At 39.9% G+C, this 21204-nt stretch overlaps 1 protein-coding gene across 4 annotated transcripts in view; it reads right to left on the bottom strand.

Annotated features, from left to right (window-relative positions):
• The window catches only part of prkcaa (protein kinase C, alpha, a), a 133520-nt gene that overhangs the window by 75957 nt on the left and 36359 nt on the right, over positions 1-21204 (bottom strand). For all 4 annotated transcript variants that reach the window (XM_063476571.1, XM_063476569.1, XM_063476568.1 and 1 more), the window contains exon 3: positions 10606-10688. In XM_063476571.1, the coding sequence (XP_063332641.1) occupies positions 10606-10688 (83 nt within the window). The remainder of the gene's footprint in view (positions 1-10605; positions 10689-21204) is intronic.

Here is a 21204-nt window from a genome sequence, read left to right as displayed (position 1 = left end):
GAAATGTGGCTAGGCTAAGCCCGATTTTATCTCGTTCTGAACTGGAGATTGCTATACATGCATTTATTTCGTCACGGTTGGATTATTGTAATTCGCTGTTCATGTGTCTTAGCAAAGGTTCTCTGGATCGTCTGCAGGTTGTGCAAAACGCTGCAGCGAGGCTTCTGACAAAATCCTCCAAGTACTCGCATGTGACACCATTGTTATCTCAGTTACACTGGCTTCCTGTTAAATTTAGAGTTGATTTTAAGATCCTGGTCTTGACCTACAGAGCTGTGCACGGACTGGCACCTGCCTACATCTTTGATCTGCTACAGCCCTATGTCCCTAGCAGGTCTTTGAGGTCATCTGATCAGGGCTTACTTGCTATAAAAAATACTAAGAGGAGGACTAAGGGTGACAGAGCTTTTGCCAATGTGGCCCCGAGACTGTGGAACTCTCTCCCCCAAGCATTAAGAACTGTGGACTCAGTAGCTGTTTTTAAAAAACAACTCAAAACTTACCTTTTTAAAACTGCTTTTGGTTAATTATTTGCCTGTTTTATTTTCTCTTTTTAAATCTTTTTATGACTTTTAATCTTATGTGCAGCACTTTGTGATTCTGTCTTGAAAGGTGCTATATAAATAAAAATTTATTTATTTATTTATTTATTACGATGACCTGGATGACTGAGAACCTTCACAGACATTTATTCATATGGTTTGACTTATCCCAAACATCAGTTATACGTCAGCTAAACTGTCTCTTCAATTCACCACACAGAAAATAAAAGTTGCTTTTAACCATTCCTTACTGTTTGTGTGTGCATGTGTGTGCAGGATGTGTGAAAAACAGTGTAGGTGTGAGCTGTGACAAATAGTCTGCATTCACTGTCAAGCATCAGTCTTTGAAATAGTTCATCGACAGCTGCCTGTGTTGAAAGGTCAAGCGGATGACAACAGAGGATTTCTGAGTTTAGACCCAGTTTATCCCGCAACAGCGGAAATTCAATGCCTCACCAATGTTGCGATAGGAAGATATGCAACAGCACCTAACTCTAATGCACTTGAGTACTTACACCCTTCTGCACCACCTCCCCCCAGCGAACCCTAGATCAAACCTCTTTTTAGACAGGCACGTCACAGACCATTAACATGAGAGACTCCCGATCCGTTCATTAGGATCCCAGAGAGTATAAATACCATCAGCAGGCAGCCCAGGGGACTCTCATCTATCACTTCACCCATCATTCAATGGTGGAAGCACTGACTGATATTTCTTAAGATGCAAACCTAAAGTCTCTTTTTCCTTACGACTGTACAAACTTGCAGTCGGTACTCATTGAAGAAATAGACATCAAATAAACTTAAGCTTCATCTTAAAAGAACAAAATTAAGCCACATTTGGCAGAAACATAAGTACACTCATATCTGATCCAACATATGGATATTATCATTTAAGACATGACCACATCAGATGGCATTTAATCCAGATATGGCACGCCTAAATCACTTAGCATTTTTGAACAGATAAATATTAAGATTTAGGTCTGTGACTCCACGGTTCAGAACATTTACTTAAGTCATCTGTGGCCCTCTGCAGAATACACAATTCCAGCTAACACTATGTATCTAAGAATTACTGAACTTAACAGAAACATTGTACCTACTTGAAAGACCAGATTTTCGATTAATCTTCTTTCATCAAGAATCAAACTGTAATACATTTACTTGCTCTTGAGTTTTCACTTAAGCAACACAAATACAGCGAAAGAAAACATTTATATTCCTCTTTTCATTATTTTCACATATTTTATTGTGATCTGTAACAAAAACAGTGCTGCTCACTTTGTATCCTTTTGCTATTTACTCTTTGCACAGATGACAATCTGAGAGCCCTGAAGCTAGAATTTAATAGCTCTTATTATTTGAGCAATCGGCAGACAAGGCTAACGATAATGTGACTCACATCATACAAATCAAAGCGTTTGAATGTGTCTCCCTCTTACTAAATCTAACTAATTTAGATTGCTGGCATGCATCATGTCTTAGCAGGAGTATCCAATATCTGGAAGCATCTGCACACACTGACAGTCACATCTGACCTTTACCAAACGCTACCAGATTCACATTAACCTCCCACATGTCTACGCTTATGTCGAAGTTAAAAAATTTTTTGTCTGAAATAAAAGGGCACGCACGGTGCAGTGCTGAAAGAGTATTATGTCAACTCACTTTTTATGCAGTGTCTCTGATGCATAAATCTGGAGTGAGAGGCAGTTGTAGACCTGCTGAGATCCTCTCTTCAGCTCTATAAACTCTCATAGCAAAGACCATGGGAACTCGGAACAATCTGTATATGGCTGTGTTCAGAAAGAAAAGCTCGAAGTTTAAATAGCATTTTGAGTTATGAGGACAATAAAACTTTTATATACACTTATAGTATCATTGACAATGACATTTTGTGAGTGTTTCTGTAAGCCCACATATTTGTTTATATTAGCTTGCATCCCCTCAGGAGACTTAATTCCTTTTCAGGTCCAAGCTGACAAAGTTTATGAGCCTCTGTCCTACCAGATAAAGAACCCGCTCCAAGGCATAGCCAACAAACATTCAGCTATGGCAAATGATCAACACTGTGAGGGACTGCACATCAACAGCTTCCTTTAAATGCACCACCAGCAGCATACAGAAAAGACGCATCCTGCATCTTAGCATGCCTATTTGCTCTACACTCGAAAAACTGGATTAAATCGTGTTGGTTGAACACAATTTAATCATGGCACACATTTCGATGTAATTAAATCAAGTATAATAACCCATTCCTTATCATGTAGTATCTTTTGCCTTTTTCAACAGCGATTCTTTTGTTTGTTTGTTTGTTTGTTTGTTTGTTTGTTTGTTTGTTTTAAATAAAATAAATTCTGCGGAGAAGACAGCAAGAAGCAAAGCATCCTCCAGCAGATATATATCCAGCGCATCTTTCAAATAGAGAAGTATGTAGCAGTAAATTACTCCAAACAGACCTTAAAATCAAATCCTGGAGTGGGCTTGGCATTTACACAGAGCTTCATGGTGTACTGTCTGCTTTATTATAGAGATATCATATCTCTTTTGCGTTTCTCTATCCGCCCATCTTTTCTCTCTCCTAAATTCTGCCTGCCAACCGGTGCTCCCTAGAGAGTTGGTTACATATTGGTTCCAACACCCTCGTACCTCCAATTCTATTATGGGATTCCACGGGGTTTTACAGCAGTACGAATTCTCACTGTACAGTCTTACACAGAGGGTTTGAATTGCCTTCAGAGTAAACTCTATCCTGTATTGTTGATATATGTTGGACCACTAGTTTCTGAATGTTTCAACTATTATGGTCCAACAGTGATTTGTCTTTGCAGGCAGAAGCCTTACACTTTCCTACTTCTTTGATTTCTCATCTGCTGCAGTCTCGTTGCTACTGGCTGTCGTGCAAATTTCAGATGACAAAGTTTACAATCTGCAAGCTGAGAGTGACTTCGCAGCCAGCAGCATTTCCGAACACCTCGCTTGAGTCGTGGGCCTGATCCATGGTAACGACTACAGCATGGTGAGAGAGGTCAGACTTCACTGGACACACTGTATGAGCAGAGTACATTCTCTTATTCCCTGTGAAAGGAAATGAGTAGCTGTGATGCTTCTCCTCACATGTGCCCACTCCAATAACCGGCCAAAGACATAATACTATCTGGCATTTATGACAGTGTGACTTTATCTGCACATCTTGTGTGTTTGCAGGCATGTTTGAGTCTATAATAATCTCATTTTGCTACAGCAGCGCAGCCCGAAGAGGTCTGCAGGACATGTCAGCATCCACACACCATAATAAATTCAGTTCAGTAAGCACAACTAATCAGCATCAAGTTTCCTTGTGACCGTGTCCCTTTGGAAGCAGTGTATGTGCCGAGGTTTGCACAGAGACGTGTGATAAAAAACATGTGCTGGGATTCAGTTCAGTAAGGAGTGGGAGACTGATTTTTTTGTTTTGTTTTGGGGACTTTCAAACAAAGCTCATCACATATTTCACCTAAAGTTCAAATCTTTGTCCAATCCTAATTTGGAGGGTCAGTTTTATCTAAAAGTGAAAGGTCTATTTTAGAAATTTAAACACCGCTGCACTGACCTGTGCAATCCCTCTTACCACCCTTCACCATCCCAGTCTGTGTCAGTCTGACCAGTTGTCGGGAGTGACGACAGTGGCGACAGGTCAGACTGACTCTATCTCTCTCTAATTCTGAGTGGTGTGTCTGAGGTATCTGCTTGATTGCAATTGAAGACAGGTGACCCGAGGCAGCGCAAAGTCTCATCAGCCTTAATTTGTCACACTAAAAGCTTCTACAAATACCCAACTGTGCCACTGCAACCATGCCACATAACAGTCACCAACTGCATTCAAGCCATCTGATCTACACTTGCTATGCAGCATTTGATTGCTCCTTTCCCCTCCTATACTGTTTCTGTGCTCACTTATTGCAGATCCACCACTTCCAGCCTTGGGTCTTGCCTTTCACTCTTTGCTTGGAAGGGGAAGGAACAGATGTGCTTTTTAAACTTCCAAATACTTTTGTTCCTGCCAGCTTGGATATTTTTGCAACATTTCCATCTCAAGCTCGCCTTCAGGCCACAGTTTCCCCCTCTCTGCCACTCAGAAGATGTGTTTAAGTGAATTTACAATGGATTCACATCTTTGCACCAGTGGCTGGCTGAATGGTGAAATGGCAACTGCTGGGCCAGAACAGGCCTGTCTAAAAGAGATGACCAGCACCCTTGCTGGAAGGAAATGGACTAAAAATACAGATGAAAGGCTCCATTGCCTGTGACAACCCAAGATGCCTGTGGCACAGATGATGCAATTTAGCTCCACTCCAGTTTAATCTTGTTTTCAATTCCCAAGCAGAGTCCTTGTAATGAGACATTGTGTGTCCCAAGCCTTGTAACCAGAACACCTCTTTTCACCCACCCACTTGATTCTGCCAAAATCTTCTCCTGTGTGATCTGTCATTTTAAATATTAGGCCAAATTAACCCCCAACAAAGGGCTGGTAACACCTTCTAGCTAAACATTCTTTTGTGACTTAAATTTTTTTATACAGGTATGGTGATTAAAAGTGAAACGGGGATATCGTGTACATGCATTCCTCCTCGACCCTTACGGGATCGTTGGTTCCGTGTAAAATGTTTTTAAAAAAAATACTCTGCCTGGCTGCAATGTAACCCTCAGGTCAGTTCTGTCTGTTTCCAAGCAAATGAGACATAAAGGGCACTGCGCTACAGCCTAACTATGTTACTCTGTCACAGCTATCTGTGCACTGAACTACCCCAAGGGGCTAGGTGTCTAAATGTGTGTGTCTGTGTAGGTAAGAAGAGGGGCAATCAGCACAAAAAGATTTACAAATTGCCCCGGGGTCATATGTGCTGCACTGGTTAAGTAGACATCAATGATGCAGCAACATCAACCTCTCAGTTTCATCTGCTGAGCCCCTGTAGTGAAACGAAGAGCGCTTGCATTATTGATGGTCTTGTCTTGTAAGGCAACGAAATTACTTGAGCTGCTGGTAAAATTACACCAGTCAGTCATACTGAAACATTTAGTTAAACTAAGTGCTTTAATCTGTCTTATTGATACCAGCCTGGAATTTGCCTACACCTGATACCTCACCACTTTCCATTTGTGTATTATACACCAATTAACCAGACGGTAGAAATCACTTACCCAACATTATGTAAGCCCCCATGACTGCTATCTAAACACTGTGATCTGTCAACACATGAACCCTTGAACTATGAAGGTGTCCTGTGTTGTGCATCAGGCCCAGACCAAATCGAGTATCAGCTTGGAACTAATTTAGTCATTTGATCAGTAAGCCTGTGGCCTGAAATCAAATCTTCTTTAGCTAACCTCTTTCAAACTGGTAGGTGAATTCAGTTTTGGTTATTTCTTTATAGACAGAACTCTCAAATTTAATCTCATATAATACCACTGGCTATACTGTAGTAGATTATCTGAATACTCTACCTGGCTGATGGTAAGTATAATCCTATCAGCAGCCTGCCGTACCCTTAAAACACACCCTGCAGCTGTTGCTGTGAGGAATGCATTCACGGTTATACTGCCCCATCAATTCAAGGCTAAACACTAACAACGTGTTTGCTACTGAAAAGAACTAGTTGGGCACCTTAGTGCGCACTTTGTTTCTTCCAGGAGGGGAGTTATAAAACATAGACGTGAGTCATAAAACGCAGGTAGCCTAGATACAGCAGATCTTTGGGATATTTGCTGGCTATGGGAGTTATTGCCTTCCCGGATTGCACGCCTGGGAGGCAGAAAGCCATGTAATATGTGTGGTTGCCCCTGGCAACAGTAGTGCTACTGTAAGTGCACAGAAATGTATATTAAAAAGAAGCACCAAGTATTCTGATAAGGGAAAAGACAGCATGCAGTTTTAAACAATTTGGTCTTTGGTGGTAATGTTTTTTCCTGAAATTGTAGAATTACAGAGTCACGCACTTCGCTGCATGAACAAACGGATCAGAATAATTCATAGTCACGGTGTTCTAAGTAAAACCTTCTTTTATTGCAGTGGATTTCTGTGTATTAGGACCCCTCTTAGGAGCTGTTCTGTTAGGTAAGTATACAATATCTTTTACAATTCCCTTAAGAGCAGGAGTAACTATGATAAATATAGTGGCATTTAAGTAAAAGCATGCCATTACCTTGGCCTAGAGAAACACCGTGAGGAATCTTGGAGTCATTTTTGATCAGGATATTTTCTTCAATGTGCATATAAAACAGTTATGTAGGACTGCTTTCTTGCATTTGCACAATATCTCTGAAACTGAAGGATCCTGTCCCAGAGTGACACTGAAAAACTAGCTCATTGATTTATTACTTCTAGGCTGGACTACTGTAATTTTTTATTACCAGGATGTCCTAAAACTCCATAAAAAGCCTTCAGTTGATCCAAAATGCCGCAGCATTTTCAGAAATCCAGAATCAAACTTAAAATCATTATCCTTGAACAATCAGGCTCCATCTTACCTTAAAGACCTTGTATTACATATTACATTTCAGCCTAATAGAGCACATGGCTCTCAGGCTGCAGGCTTACTTGTGGTTCCTAGGATATTTAAAAGTAGAATGGGAGGGAGAGCCTTTCAGGACCCTCTTCGGCAGAAGCAGCTCCCAGTTTGGATTTGGGAAACAGATACCCTCTCTACTTGTAAGATCAGGCTTAAAACTCTTTTTAATAAAGTTTACAAGGGTTGGATCAGGTGACCCTGAATCCTCCCTTATGCTGCAATAGGTTTAGGCTGCAACTGAGAACTGAGTCACATCTTTCTCCTTCTCTCAACTCTTCACTAGCCATGGGGTGGCTGTAGCTCAGGTGGCAGAGCAGTTCAGCCACTAACCAGAAGGTCAGTGGTTCAATCCCAGGCTGCTCCAGTCTCCAAATATCCTTGGGCAAGATGCTAACTCCATGTTGCTCTCCGTTGCATCCATCGTGTGAATAAGTTAGTTGTATGGAGTGCTCAGAGTAGAAAAGTGCTATATAAGAACCAGTCCATTTACTCACCATGTGCTTATACACGACTTTGCATTTAATCATGAGTTATTATTCATCTCTGGCTTTCTTCCAGAGTGTGTCTTTTGTCCTATCTTCCTCCCCTCACCCCAATCAGCCGCAGCAGATGGCTGCCCTTCCTTGAGCCTGGTTCTTCCTGTTAAAAGGGAGTTTTACGTTCCCACTTTTGCCAATGGGGAGGGAATGCAGCACTCCGAAGTTTTATGTAACACATGTATGAAACAGAAATGAGTGAGATTTACCCTGAGACTATTTCATACAGTTACAGCTTCAATGTCTTCCACAGAGTGCTCTATTTAAAGAGTATGGCTAGATGATCTTGAACGGCAGTGTGACATATATCTAGTTACAGGGGCCAGACCATGCTGCTGCTACACTTGGAGGTCATGAATGTCCAGTAGGCAAGCAGGTATGTAAATGCAAGCAAGCAAGCGGTGGTTGATGGCAGATAGCTGATACTAGAAGCTGATAAAGAGGCCAGTGGGAGATCTCATAAACATGTCATATAAGAGATGATATTCATCTCAAAATTTTGATGGGCCAATTAAAAACAGGATTTTAAAATAAAGCTCTTTTTTAATTTACTAAGTTAAAATGATAAAATTATCAGGCAGAAAAATAATTTACAGAATTGATCACTTTATGAACCGTTTCAACTAAAACTTTAAGCACAAATTCCAAGTCGTTTAATAATGCCAAGAAGCAAAACTAATACAACGGCAAATTTCATGGACGCTCACTAAATTTCACAGTGTCTCGCTAGGATTAGTTTTTCTTTTCGGTCACGATTTATTTTGACAGGTACAGAGAAACAGCTGCTCGAACTGTGTGCATCTCTTGGCTTTGCCAAGACAGATGTAGTTTTGTTGATTACAGCCACCAATCCTACATTGCCCATCTGTCTGTGAACTACATCAGGACCCAGTCATCATTAAAGCAACATTTGCATGCCAGTGGGGTTGTCTCTGAACTCCGTCCTACACAAAGTCACAACCTGTTTTTCAAACATGTTTGGAGATTGCATTGGTTTAAATGCTTTTGATACTAATTCCTGAATCTCAATTTTTTAATGGTTGTTTTATGAAATTCCTTTTAAATCAAATCAAATCAACAGCATTGTCAACTTTCCATATAAACTCAGCAGCAATTTCATTAGGTATACCTGATCATCTGCTCATGAATGCAAATTCATCAGTCAGTCAGATGGCAGGAACTCATCTGCATTTAGCCATGAAAACATGGTCCAGAAACAAAATTGGGGAACAAAGGTGATTTAAATGATTCTGAACTTGGCATGGCTGTTGGCTTCAGCCGGGTCTGTTCAGAAACTGCTGATTTGTCTTTCCCCACACAGTCATCTCTGGGATTTACAGAGAATGGTGAGGAAAAGACAAAATATCCAGTGAGCGGCAGTTCTCTGGGTGAAAATGGCTTGTTGATGTCAGCAGTAGAAGACCACACCAAGAGCCACTCCTATCAGCTAAGAACAGGAAACTGAGGCTACAAGTTGCACAAGCTGGCCAAAGTAGGACAATAGGTTGGAAAAATGTTTCCTGGTCTGATGAGTCTCGATTTCTGCTGTGACAGGTAGGCGGTAGGGTCAGAATTTGGCATAAGCAACACCACAGCATTATGCCTTGTATAAATAATTCAGGCTGCTGCTGCTGGTGTAATGGTCTTGGGCATATTTTCTCGACACACTCTGAGCTCCTCAGCACCACCTGAGCATTGTTTAAACACCACAGTCTACTTTAGTACTGTTGGTGATCACGCCTTTTATGACCAGAGTGTGTTCATTTTCTGATGGCTGCTCTCAGCAATATAACGCGCCATGTCACAAAGCTCAAATCATCACAAACTGGTTTCTGAAACGTGACAATGATATTACTGTGCTCATCTGGCCCGCACAGTCAACAAATCTCAATCCAAAAGAGCCCCGTTGGCATGTGGTGGAACAGGAGGTTCAAATTATGGATGTGCAGCCAACAAATCTGCAGCAACTGTGTTATGCTGTCATATCAAAATGGAGCAAAATCTCTGAGTAATGTTTCCAACAATCTGCTGAATGTAAGGTTAGCTTAGACAAACCTTACTGCCACTGATGGGATTCACTGGGTAATGCTGGTGGGGCAATTCATTTTTAAATACTGGTGCAAATCAGCTGATGCCATAAAAGCATCAAATCTGGTACACTGCACTATTTCAGAGAGACAATAAAGTCAAGTTTCCCTTAAGGGTTTCAGGAGAGAAAATCACTGAGAGAAATATTTTAGTCACTTTCACTAAAGGTGGCAACCAGTTATTCAACGGCAACACAAACAATGAATGAGTTTGCCACCTGCTGCTGTAGTAACTCAGTACTGAGTCAACAGGACTTAAAATTTGAATGGGCTTCTTCAGATAACCATAAGATTTGTTTATTAATGCAACGATATAAAGGATGGTGACACATTCAAGGAAATAAACAAACCCTTTATCCTGAGGGAATCCAGTGGTTCTGGTGTGCTGTGGGGGCCATTCTCCTGGCATGTTTTGAAGACATTTCTCTCTCGGAGAAATGGGCAGATACTAGAAGAGGCACTAGAACGGCTTTCCATCTCTCCACTAAGACATGTATAATCAGTCTTAACAATTTACCACCATAATCACCACATTTCTGAGATCAATATTTACATATGTAGCTATCAACACTACTCTATAGAAGGCAGGATTTTATTTCATTTTTAAACATCTGGAGTATCTTTGTAGCTCAAGATGCTTGGAAAGTGATACTTGTCAGAAGAAATGTCAGTTTCATTTTTCATTTCCCCCTTTACAGACAGCTGCTTCATAACACGATAAGGAAACATGGAAGCACTACAGCTGTCAAAGAGCGACACTGTTCGGGAAAGAGCGAGGTCTGGTTGGTGCAACTGCATATCGGTGGCACGTACTTCAGTTTAATGACAAGAAAAGCACTTCCTCGTCAACAAAGATGTAAGAGGCAACAGCTGGGCTTTGGTTACTTACATCTGTATCGGGCCCCTTATCTGCCCCCGGGCAGGAGAACGTGACAAATTCATGGCATCTCTTGTGGACCACAAAACAGCAAACTGTGGGAGATGGGGAGAGAGAGAAAAAGGAGAGAAAGGGTGATGTTAAAATGCAGTGTTTTATTATTAATGGATATATAGGCAGCAGAAAGAGATGGAGCTCAGATAATACTAAGAGGGATTGAAGAAAGACTGATGTCTGGGCTAGGCTCCCTATCATGTGTCCAGATGGCCAATCCTGCCTGCAGGCTGACTGCTCTTATTGGACAGTACAGTGCCACCTCCTCACTGATATGACCGGAGCTAAGGCAGACACCACGTACACAAACTCACACTCTATAATATGCACATGAAGCACACCGAAGGCAAACAGATTCACAGGCTGACAAAATTGTTTAACATGTATCCACAGAATACGCATCCAGACTCACACACTTGAATGTATCTGCCTACACGCTGTCAGAGTCACTCTCTCGGTATAAAAGCCAGGTCACCGAGTGCACTGTAGTACGCAGCCAAGTAAGCAACCGACTCAACGTGGAGAGCGGCGCCTGTTCCTGGTGCTTAGAAATTGGGAAACAGAAAAAAGAAACAGGCTGGGGAGGGTCTAATTGTGCAAACTGGCTAGCACAATTGACAAAAACTGCACATTATGTCAATACATGTCGAGGCTGCCCCTTGTTAAAAATAAATGTGTCTAGATAAATGTTATTTCTGCTTCTCGCTCCTTTCTAAACGCAAGCGAGCCCCTCCTTTTCTTCCTAGTACTTAGTGTTTTCAAGGCTACTGCTTACAGAATGAGATGAAAGCATCTGAATTGGTGGTTTTCAATAGTCTTCACTTCACGCTGAAAATCCCTGAGCAGACTCCATTAGTGATTTATGAGAAATCAATGATGTGATGCGTTTTCAGAGACATGGCCTGTTTTTCAGTTTCACTTTTTTAATCTTTCAGCTGTTCAGCAAAGTAATGTGAATCGGGTCGTATCTTTCACTCATGCACACCCACCTCTCACCTCTCGTTATTTAACTACATCCCTGTAAAAACAGCTCTACCCAGGAACAACGAACACATGACTGAGTGTTAAAAATGAGCTGTGATCATAGCTAAGCATACATCTGTACACCACCCCAGGAGGTTTTTAAGTGTAGACTTTAAGCTTTATTTCAAGGGGTTTCAATGTCTTACAGCCACTTTTATACATAATCCTGCATTTTCAGAGACTTATAATACAAGAAATCAACATCAGTTTAAATATAATGATTGCTTGATTACAAATGACTTAAGTCAAGAGGTGATCATCACCAAATACTGTGTTTCTTCCCTTGCGATGCTCTGCAAGGTCTTCACTGAAGCTGCTGCTTATTTCAGCAGCAACTTTCAGTTTTGTCTGCAGCGACTGCCATCAGAAACTCTCATGTTCATTTTGCCGTTTGCTTTGGGTCTGTATCCAAAGCGTTGCCCAATTAGTTTTGCAGTACTTGGCTGAATCTGAGAAGAGAGTACATTTCAGAATTCATCCTTCAACTTCTATCGGCAGTTGAATAATCAATAAACACTAGTGACCTGGTTCCACTGGGAGCCATACATCCCCATGCCATTACCATAATTGACAGAAGATGTGGTATGCTTCAGATCAAAGCTGTTTCTCTCCTTCTCCATTACTTCTCTCTTTCCATTATTGTGGCAAAAGGCAATCTTGGTTTCGTATTCCCAAAGGCTTGTTTTCCCGGAGCTATGCAGGCTCTTTCAGATGTTTTCTGGCAAAGTCTTATCGAGGCTTCTTGTTCTTTAATGTAACCAGTGGTTTGTACCTTACTGTAAACCCTCTGTATTTACAATCAACAAGTCCTTTCCCGATTGTAGACTTTGACAATGATATGTCTACCTCCTTAGGAATGTTCGGATCTTGGTTTTCCCGTACATTTATTTGTCTGTTTGTTTTTCCAGCCTAATGATGGTCTCCTTCATTTGCATTGACATCTCTTTAGACATCTATATTGAGAGTTCCAATAAAAAGATGTGAAATGCAAGTTTAACACTTGCAATCAACTCCAAATATTTTATCTACCTAGTTTGTCAGGAAATAAGAAGGAAACAGGCATCATCGTGAAATGCAAATGCTTGTCAGTTGATTGTTTAATTAACTTTGAGCCTCCAAAAATTGGGACTATACATAACAATCGCTGTAATTCCCGAACAGTAAAAATACAATGGACTTGAAATTAAACTTGAGAAAATAATAGCACCACTAAGACTTGCTAAACTGTTTCTGTGTTTTATGCACAAACAGAATTTCAACTTGTCTGCTTGTGAGACAGAAAACCTTCTGACATTCTGGATTGTCACTGTCTGTCATCATATCTGTCATTACATTTCATATGATATTTTCTTTGTCGATATTTGGAATGTGGGTGGCAGACACCCAAACCAAACAGTGTTACAGAGACTGCTTGTGTCAATACCAAGAGTTTTGTTTGGAGTTTTGCCTAGATACCATGTAAAACTGGTTTTAATTAAAGTAATATGGTCACAAATCACTTTCTCTACTGCATTTTTTTCTATATACACTGTACTAAACAATAAAGAACGTGTTATGCTGAAAACATGATGGTATTCACATGTGCTTTAATGATGGCAAATCAATACAGCCGCCCGCACACAGATATATCACACTACCACAACTTGACACCTTCTGACCCCTCTTGTCTCCTAGGAGCTATCAGTCAGTACGGTCAATAGCCAACATGAAACCATGACCCATAACTCACACCACAGCCAACCCACAAATCAGACAGGTCAGTGATTTAGGACCTCCATAATTCATCCTGAGGTAAATAGCTGATAGGACAAAGTCCCTTAAGTTCACCCTACAAACACTAAATGTCGACAGAATGTTACAGCAACTATTCCTTAACCCAGTCTTGTGTTTTGTTCTTCCAGTAACACTGGACTTTCTTTAAAGGTTGTAGTTTGTTTGTTCTTTTAGCAGCCAGCATTCACCAAATGCCAAATTTTCTTTGGTCTGTTCATTCAAAATAAGTGCTGATCCTGTTGCTGAGCATCTTTAACTCATAACATAGTGTATTTATGTTGAAAGACATTATGTTGTAGTTATCAAGTCCCCCACCTAAATGAACATATCATCTCAAATGAGGGCAGCTGGTGGCAAAAACACAAATTCATCTAAAAAACTTTTGAAAAATTCTTTTAAATAGGGTCTAAATTCCTACAGCGACATTTTTAAAGTTTGAATTTCGGTTGTGGTTTACTCCTGTTCTCCTTTGTTGTTTGGTTTAGGCACCAAAACTACTGGTTTAGAATTAACATGAGATTATGGCTTGAGTTAAAAGGTACTCTTTAAAAAACACTGAACGCATAAGACCAGAGCAACGAGTTCCTCTGCATCAGCACTGCATATTTTGCATGCATTTCATCATTTCACTTCTTCTTCTTCTTGTGTTTAATTATGACTTGTGCAATAAAGAAAATGCAAAACATATGTGCTAGTAGCTTTCGTCCGCTTTATTTTGGCACTCCAGTGATGCATCATTTTCAGATTCCTACATCAGTAAACTTGTTTAAGTTAAATTGTTTGGATCAAACTGGCCAATTTTTTATTCCTGGCAAAGAAAGCTGTTGTCTGCAACATACAAACCAATTGCCTTTTTCTGAGATTTCTATAATGGGGCTTGCATGTCAACATGAAGGGAAGGAAAAAGGCGATGGTGTAAATTTGAGCAACAGAGGTGGCAGGCAATTATTTTATCAGAAACGAGGCAAAGGAGAAAAAAAGAAACGAGGCAAAGATTAAGAACATCGAAACTCAGTATCATCTGGTGTTCTCATTAGAGCGGAGCTGCTTCTGATCAGTTTTCCCAGCGGCATTTCTCTGAAGCAACACTTAGAGGTTTATCACATACATCATCTCTGATTGCCACTGCTGCAGCTTGTTTCCATTAGGGCACCAAGATAGTTACTTGATAGTTACTAAAGTAACTAAAGGGTCTCCCAGGGATGGATAAGCATTATGTAAGTGGGTCAGTAAGTAGAGGGGATAAATGATGCAAAGTCTTTATAACAGGGTGGTCGAAACTGGAAACAACTTTATAGGTTTATATATACCACTGCAATTAGCAAAACTGCTAGATATTTAGATCAAAACATCAACCTCTAGGAGGGGCAATTTATTATTAGGCAATTAAGGATCAAACAGTTGATTACGTGAAGGTTTGCCACGTGAGACTTTTCCAAATCCTGCACGATGTAAGATCTCATGGACTGAACCAAAAAAACAGCTCAGTTGTGAAGATTTAATGACACTTGTTAGAGTTTTGTCCTCCTCTGACCTAAAAAATTCCTCACTCTCTGGAAAGGATTGTTCATTCTCTAAGTGTAATAGAGGTTTTTAAATCACTACTTTTTTCCCAAAAGAAAACATAGCTGAGATATTCTCCTATTCCCACTCTGGAAAATCAATTTATTCCAAATCGTTCTCAGGTCACAAGTTCATAGTAGCAATTTCCTGAAGTTTTTGTGAATGCAGGCAGGAAATAAGACGGAGGCAACGATTAAATTCACTGGGTTTTGGCTATGTGGATGCGATTTAATTCCAAGGCACCTCGCAAAAACAAAGTAACCCGGAGCTTTTAGATCTAATTATCAGGAGGCCATGCAGCCCACCGGTGGCCTTGACAAAGGCCTCTCTTCCTAGACTGGGAAGGATTTATTATTTCTATTCTTTTACATTTTTTTCTCATTTGGAACAGCAGAACTACTTTCACTGAACAATAACTCTGTGCCAATCAGATTTATCATTAAAAAGGAACAATTTACACCTGAAAAAGACAAACGGTATAGATCAAATTGAGTTGGATTGAGATTTTACTCACTGTGTGATATAATTATACACACCTTTCCTCTCAGTTTGACAATTGAGTGTTTGACAAAATCACTGAGCAATATGCCTCCATAATGTTGCCCCTCGAGAATAGAGAGGTCTCACAGGGAGCAATAGGCATTATGTAACGGGTAAGGAAGTACAGCTGACAAATATCGTCTCTGGTTCATCCACAGTAATGAAACACCAAGGAAATAAATTACTCAGTGCTAGTTTATACAAGGCTTAATCCAAACTGGCAGGAACTTATATATTTTCACCTAAAAATAATTCCCAAACATACAGTGTTTCTGCCAGCAATATTTTATTCTAGTGAGCGTGGAACAGAATAAACCGTGTTACCACATGGATAGGTGTGATAGCGGAAATTCTAGGATTGCATTATTTGCTACAAATAGAAACAAGCAAACAAAAAAAAAGAAGTACTGTGCTTATAGATATTTGTTTTCAATGAGTCAGAGCCTTCTAGTACCTACTAGAAGGCTCATCCTAACACGGCACAACAACTAAACGATAGCACGGTATCACTATACTTTAAAACTAATACATCTATATAATAGAGTCCCAGCAGAAAACTGGGTCATCCTTTCAAAGTCACAATTTTATGTTCAAAAAGGACCTCGGAGTTACTTTAAAAAGGCTGTTGTGACATACACCCATGTCTAACCATAACCATAACCCTAAAATGAAATGAAATTGTGTTAATACTAACGATAAGATACCCTAAATAACTGGGGGGTTCTTTTCGGGGTGGGGGTGTACGCTTTTGTACATTTTGACCTTCATTTCAAAGTTTCCTGACCACAGTAATTAAGTAGTCACACATTGATATGAATAAACTCTCTACCTGAAGTATTGGCGGTCGAAACAGCTACTGAGTGTGGATGATAAAGTGATGTTAAACGTCAACAACACTCAAGTGGCTGCTTCATCATCAACACTATCACTATCATCCTAACTGTAAGCTGTCTGCATTACAATTGGCAGCATTGTGCATCACTGTCATACGAGACATAGCAGATCCATCAGAGGAGAATGGATCGCTACTCATGTGAAGTGACAACATGAAAGAAAATATAAAATATTAACACAGACTTTAAGTGATTTACCCCTGATTCGACTTGGACCCCAATCGTTCTACCTGTTAAAGAGAGCTACTGTAGATTACTGACACTGATTAAAATCCCTTTCTAATTCTCTTTAATGTCATCCACTGAACACCAGGAAACAGTAGTTACCTGATAAATCAATAAACCTTGTACGGCTTTGTACAAGGTTTGTGCAAAGTAAATTGCATTGAATGTGAATTTATGGCAGCATCAGTGAATACTCGCATCTTACTCGGTTTTGACCTTTGAGTTATAATTGAATACCTTGCTGGCTGGCTGTCAGTGAAATACAGGTAAATTATTAAGTTCTCACAGACAGGTTTCTACATTTTCTTACAGTTTCATGTAAATATTGCAAAATAACTACAAATAGGACCGAAAACAAAAAGTAGGACACTATTAAAGATCCACCAATTGTAAAATTCTGGGTCGATAGAAGTGCAATTTGCCTGTAAACCAAAAATAATTCAGCTGATAGTAAATTTACTTCCACGTTGTTATCTGTTTTAAAGTCTTTTAGCTCATCATGCAGTTTTGCACATCTAGCCAATGTAAAATTGATGCGACAGGTAAATATCTTAAATAACTTACAACAGCAAATGCTGTCTTACATAGTTGACACGGACGATATCCATGGATGCCGGGATATCAGCGCATCTCTTTACACGACAGCTAAAACTTTTTGTGCCTGTGTGGGTTTTCTTTGTGTGCTCCAGCTCTTTTCACACAGCGCGAATACATGCTTGTTAAGTCCACCAGTGATTTTAAATTAGCTGTAGGTGTGAATGAGAGTGTACAAGCTTATCTGTCTCTGTCTGTTAGTCTGACAGAGTGGCAGCCTGTCCAGGATGTGCACCACTTCTTACCCAATAAAAGGCATGATAGGCTCCACTTCCAAAAAACGGTGAGTCTGATAACTGGGAAAGAAAAATGATGACTAGAAGAATCAGACTAGTTAGTTCAATAGTTACTGTCTACAAGGTAAGTTAAACGCATGGTGGTTTAGCAGATTTTAGTTCAGCTCCCAATAAACCCACATATTACTACATACTATGGAACAGCAGCATCTTTTATAAAACCAATCATTTCAGACAGCCTTGCCCTGACCACCACCAGCAGCAGCAGTGGAATATGGCTTGATTACCCTTTTCTTAAGAAAAGCTTTTTAAGTAATAGCTTTTGAAAATACTCAATTCTTAAGCAAAGAGTAGGAGGTTGTATTGTACAAGCCATTTACAAAAGCTTATTACAAAACCCTCTTCTGATTGCATCTAATGCTGTCCTTCACACACAGGTCACCACTCATTCAAAGGCTCCAGTAAATGTTGCTGTGAAAAGCAATCAATACCTAAATTTGGCAGATACGCGTTTGATCACATTTATCAAACAGATGGGAAATGCCACTCAAGGATGTAAATAAAAGAAGTCAAATAAAACTGCAGTTTGTTCTCGTTACACAGCTGCTGTAACGAGCTGCTGTAAGTTTCCTCGTAATCACAAAGCATTACAAGGAAACAAAATTCATGCGAACACATTGATCCTTAACCCAGTGCACTGTTTGGCAGTCACACGTGTTAACAACAAGCTTAAGTTTAAAGCTTCCCTGTGATATTTACACTTCACGCACAGTTGATAAAGGCCAATATTGTGGTTATATAGTTTAAATGTAAACAGGGCACTACCCTAATGATCATCAGTGTTGTTTCAAGGACGATTTTAAACTGACTGTTTCATGCAGAAAGCCCAGTAACTGAGACATTAGTTGTGTATGATTACATAAATGCATTAATTATGGAACAGAGGGAGGGGAAAGAAATTTATTACTATTATACAATCATTAGGTACGACCATAATTCCAAAAAAGGTGGGATAAGCTATGAAATATAAATAAAAGCAGAATGCAATTATTTGCTAATCTCATAAATGCATATTTATTTCACAAAACACCCCAACTGAAACTCAGTATTAGATGTCAATGATCTTCAGGCACTGAATCACTGCATGGGCTCAGGAACATCTCCAGAACAGAGATCACTGTCAGCGAACACAGTTTTCCATTCCGGCCACAAACGCAGGTTAAAGCTCTATCATGCAATTAAGAAGCTATATGTGAACATGAGGCCGGTATCTGCCATTGAAAATGGACTGTGGCAAAGTGGAAACTGTTCTGTGGTCAGAAAAATAGAAATTTTAAATTCATCTTGGAAAATATGGACATTGAATCCTTCAGACTAAACATGAGAGCGATCTTCATGCTTATTATCAGAACTCACAAGTTGTTTAATCCAGTGCTTCTTTTAAAAATGTCCAGCACGGTCCAATCAAATGTTCTGTATAATAGGACATCGACTATGTTAAGCAATCTGGCTATTCACATTCACAATGTCCAAACCAACTCAGTCTATTCAGGTTTGGCTTAATCAGTACATGAATTCCTATTACTCTTTGTGATCATTATATATCTGTATGTGATCAGAGATGTTATCACAAAGAGGATAAGGTCTATCAACACAGCAGGAAAACATCATCAAATGATGACATAAGCATGCTGAAGGTTTATGGTAACTATGTGCAGTCATTTCAGTTCAGCGTGAATCTCAACTGCAGCGTTGCTGTCACTTACAGTTGTGCCACAATCTGTGTGTGTGCTTGTACATGTGTGTGCGTCTGTGTGTGTTTGTGTATATAAGACATACTTAGGATTCTTCTCAAATTGCTACTGTTCTCTGCTAACTGGCCTTTGATAAATGCCTGACTGACTCCTTTGAGGTAAAGAAAGGCTTTTCACACATGGCTAGTTCGTTTTGAAGAGCAATGCTTTGTGTTTCAGAATAAATCACTCAGTACTGATAATGGTTTGCAAGGAAGAATGACAAAGGAAAAAAATTATCTTGAACAGCAAGTTAGTGTGAAAATATGCACAATTTGCAAGTGTGTAGTTACATTTAAAACTATATGTAACAGAACTGGTTGCTGTTCTATTTTCTCTGAGGCACAATTAAAACTTTGGAAAAAGTTCAGCATGCACTTTGCTGGCCTTGAAAATCAGGACTGAACCAGTGAGCCGGACAACTAAAAGTGCTGCCCATAACAGCGCTTAACACAAATCCAGAAGCATCCTACTGAGGAATAAAAATAAAGTTCAGGGCTGCAAACTGTTTGCTTCTTGCTTCTTCTTTAATGGACAATTGACAATTTCACCGATTCTGAAGTGCATTTTACTCCTTTTATCAGGGACCAAAGATTGAAAACAGTGGTCGTTTGGAGCGTGACCCCCACCCACAACCACACACACACATAAACACACACAAACACTCTTTCTAGAACTGTCACTATAGAAAAAACAATTCCTTCAGTTTAACCCATAATAAAATCAAAGGGAGAACCTCTTCATGCAGAGCTCAGTTCCTGTGTTATATGGCTCACATAGGCTCAAAGCAGATCAAGAGATGCCAATTTAAACACAAATTCCTGCAGTTCTTCTCCAGAGGAGGATCAACCTAGCTCTCCTCCCAGCAGAGTCAGAGAGTTGGGCCCTGCTTCCTGCTCCAAGCCCTAAGCTAACACGAACATAGACACAGCTGGATTGATTTAGACACTTTTTCCACTGCACTGCCAAGCATATGCAGCATTTTGTTTGTACCATCTGATATTTGGAAGACGTTGATTCTACACTCCAACAGTTATCCTCAACCGTAGGAGGTGCATTATGTAAGGTTATAACATCCATATTCCTTAACGGTTAACCAGCTGGAAAAATAAACTTTTATTAATATTGTAAGAGACTGCACACACCTCAAAAGTATCTTGTTACATAGTCCATACTGTGGAGATATCATTTGGAGGTAGAACATGACACATATTTTCAGTTTATAATCACGTTCCATCCAGTTATTCTTACTTGGATCTCACACGGATGTTTGTTGTGGTTCCCACAGGAATCCCACAGGGTTTGGGGTGATTTACAGATATCAAATAGCTCAGACGTTAGCATCTCACAAACTCTACATTGAGGCTCAAACTGCCAAGCACTTGTAGCCAATTAAAATGACAAAGAAACATTCTGAGATGTGTACAAAGTTTATGTTTTCTCTAATGCAAAAAAATACCTCAGTTGTTTGACACTTAATTGTTCATTATGCTGGAATTTCTGGGTCCTTAATAACCAAATCAAAATACTGCTGGGTGAATACTTCAAATCAGACAATGCATCCTGTTGACACTGAGTGATCTCACATGAAGTCTTGCCCTGGCTGAGATTTGAAGTAATCGACAGGGTAGGCTCTTAATGGGATTTTGATAGGGCTAATCCAAAGAATGGCCTTTAAACTCTCTGCAGGGCAAAGAAAACAAAACCCTGGCAGGCAATAGCTGACACCGCTAGTTGCAGTAAGCAAGCGTGTTTTATTAATAAAAACAACACGTTTGTTGTCATTTTTCAAGACATGGCTTTGAGGGGTGAAAAGGTTTCACAAAGGAAGCAGGATTTCCTTAAGAACTTGTATTTGGCTGAAACGACAGCCTAAGCTTCAAAATGCCTAACGTCAACAAAGCCCTTTCAGTTGGT

Source organism: Pelmatolapia mariae, linkage group LG6 (genome assembly GCF_036321145.2).
Source record: "Pelmatolapia mariae isolate MD_Pm_ZW linkage group LG6, Pm_UMD_F_2, whole genome shotgun sequence".
In the NCBI taxonomy this organism is placed as follows: Eukaryota; Metazoa; Chordata; class Actinopteri; order Cichliformes; family Cichlidae; genus Pelmatolapia; species Pelmatolapia mariae.
Note: the sequence above shows the minus strand (reverse complement) of the source record. Positions and strands in the feature narration are given on the sequence as shown.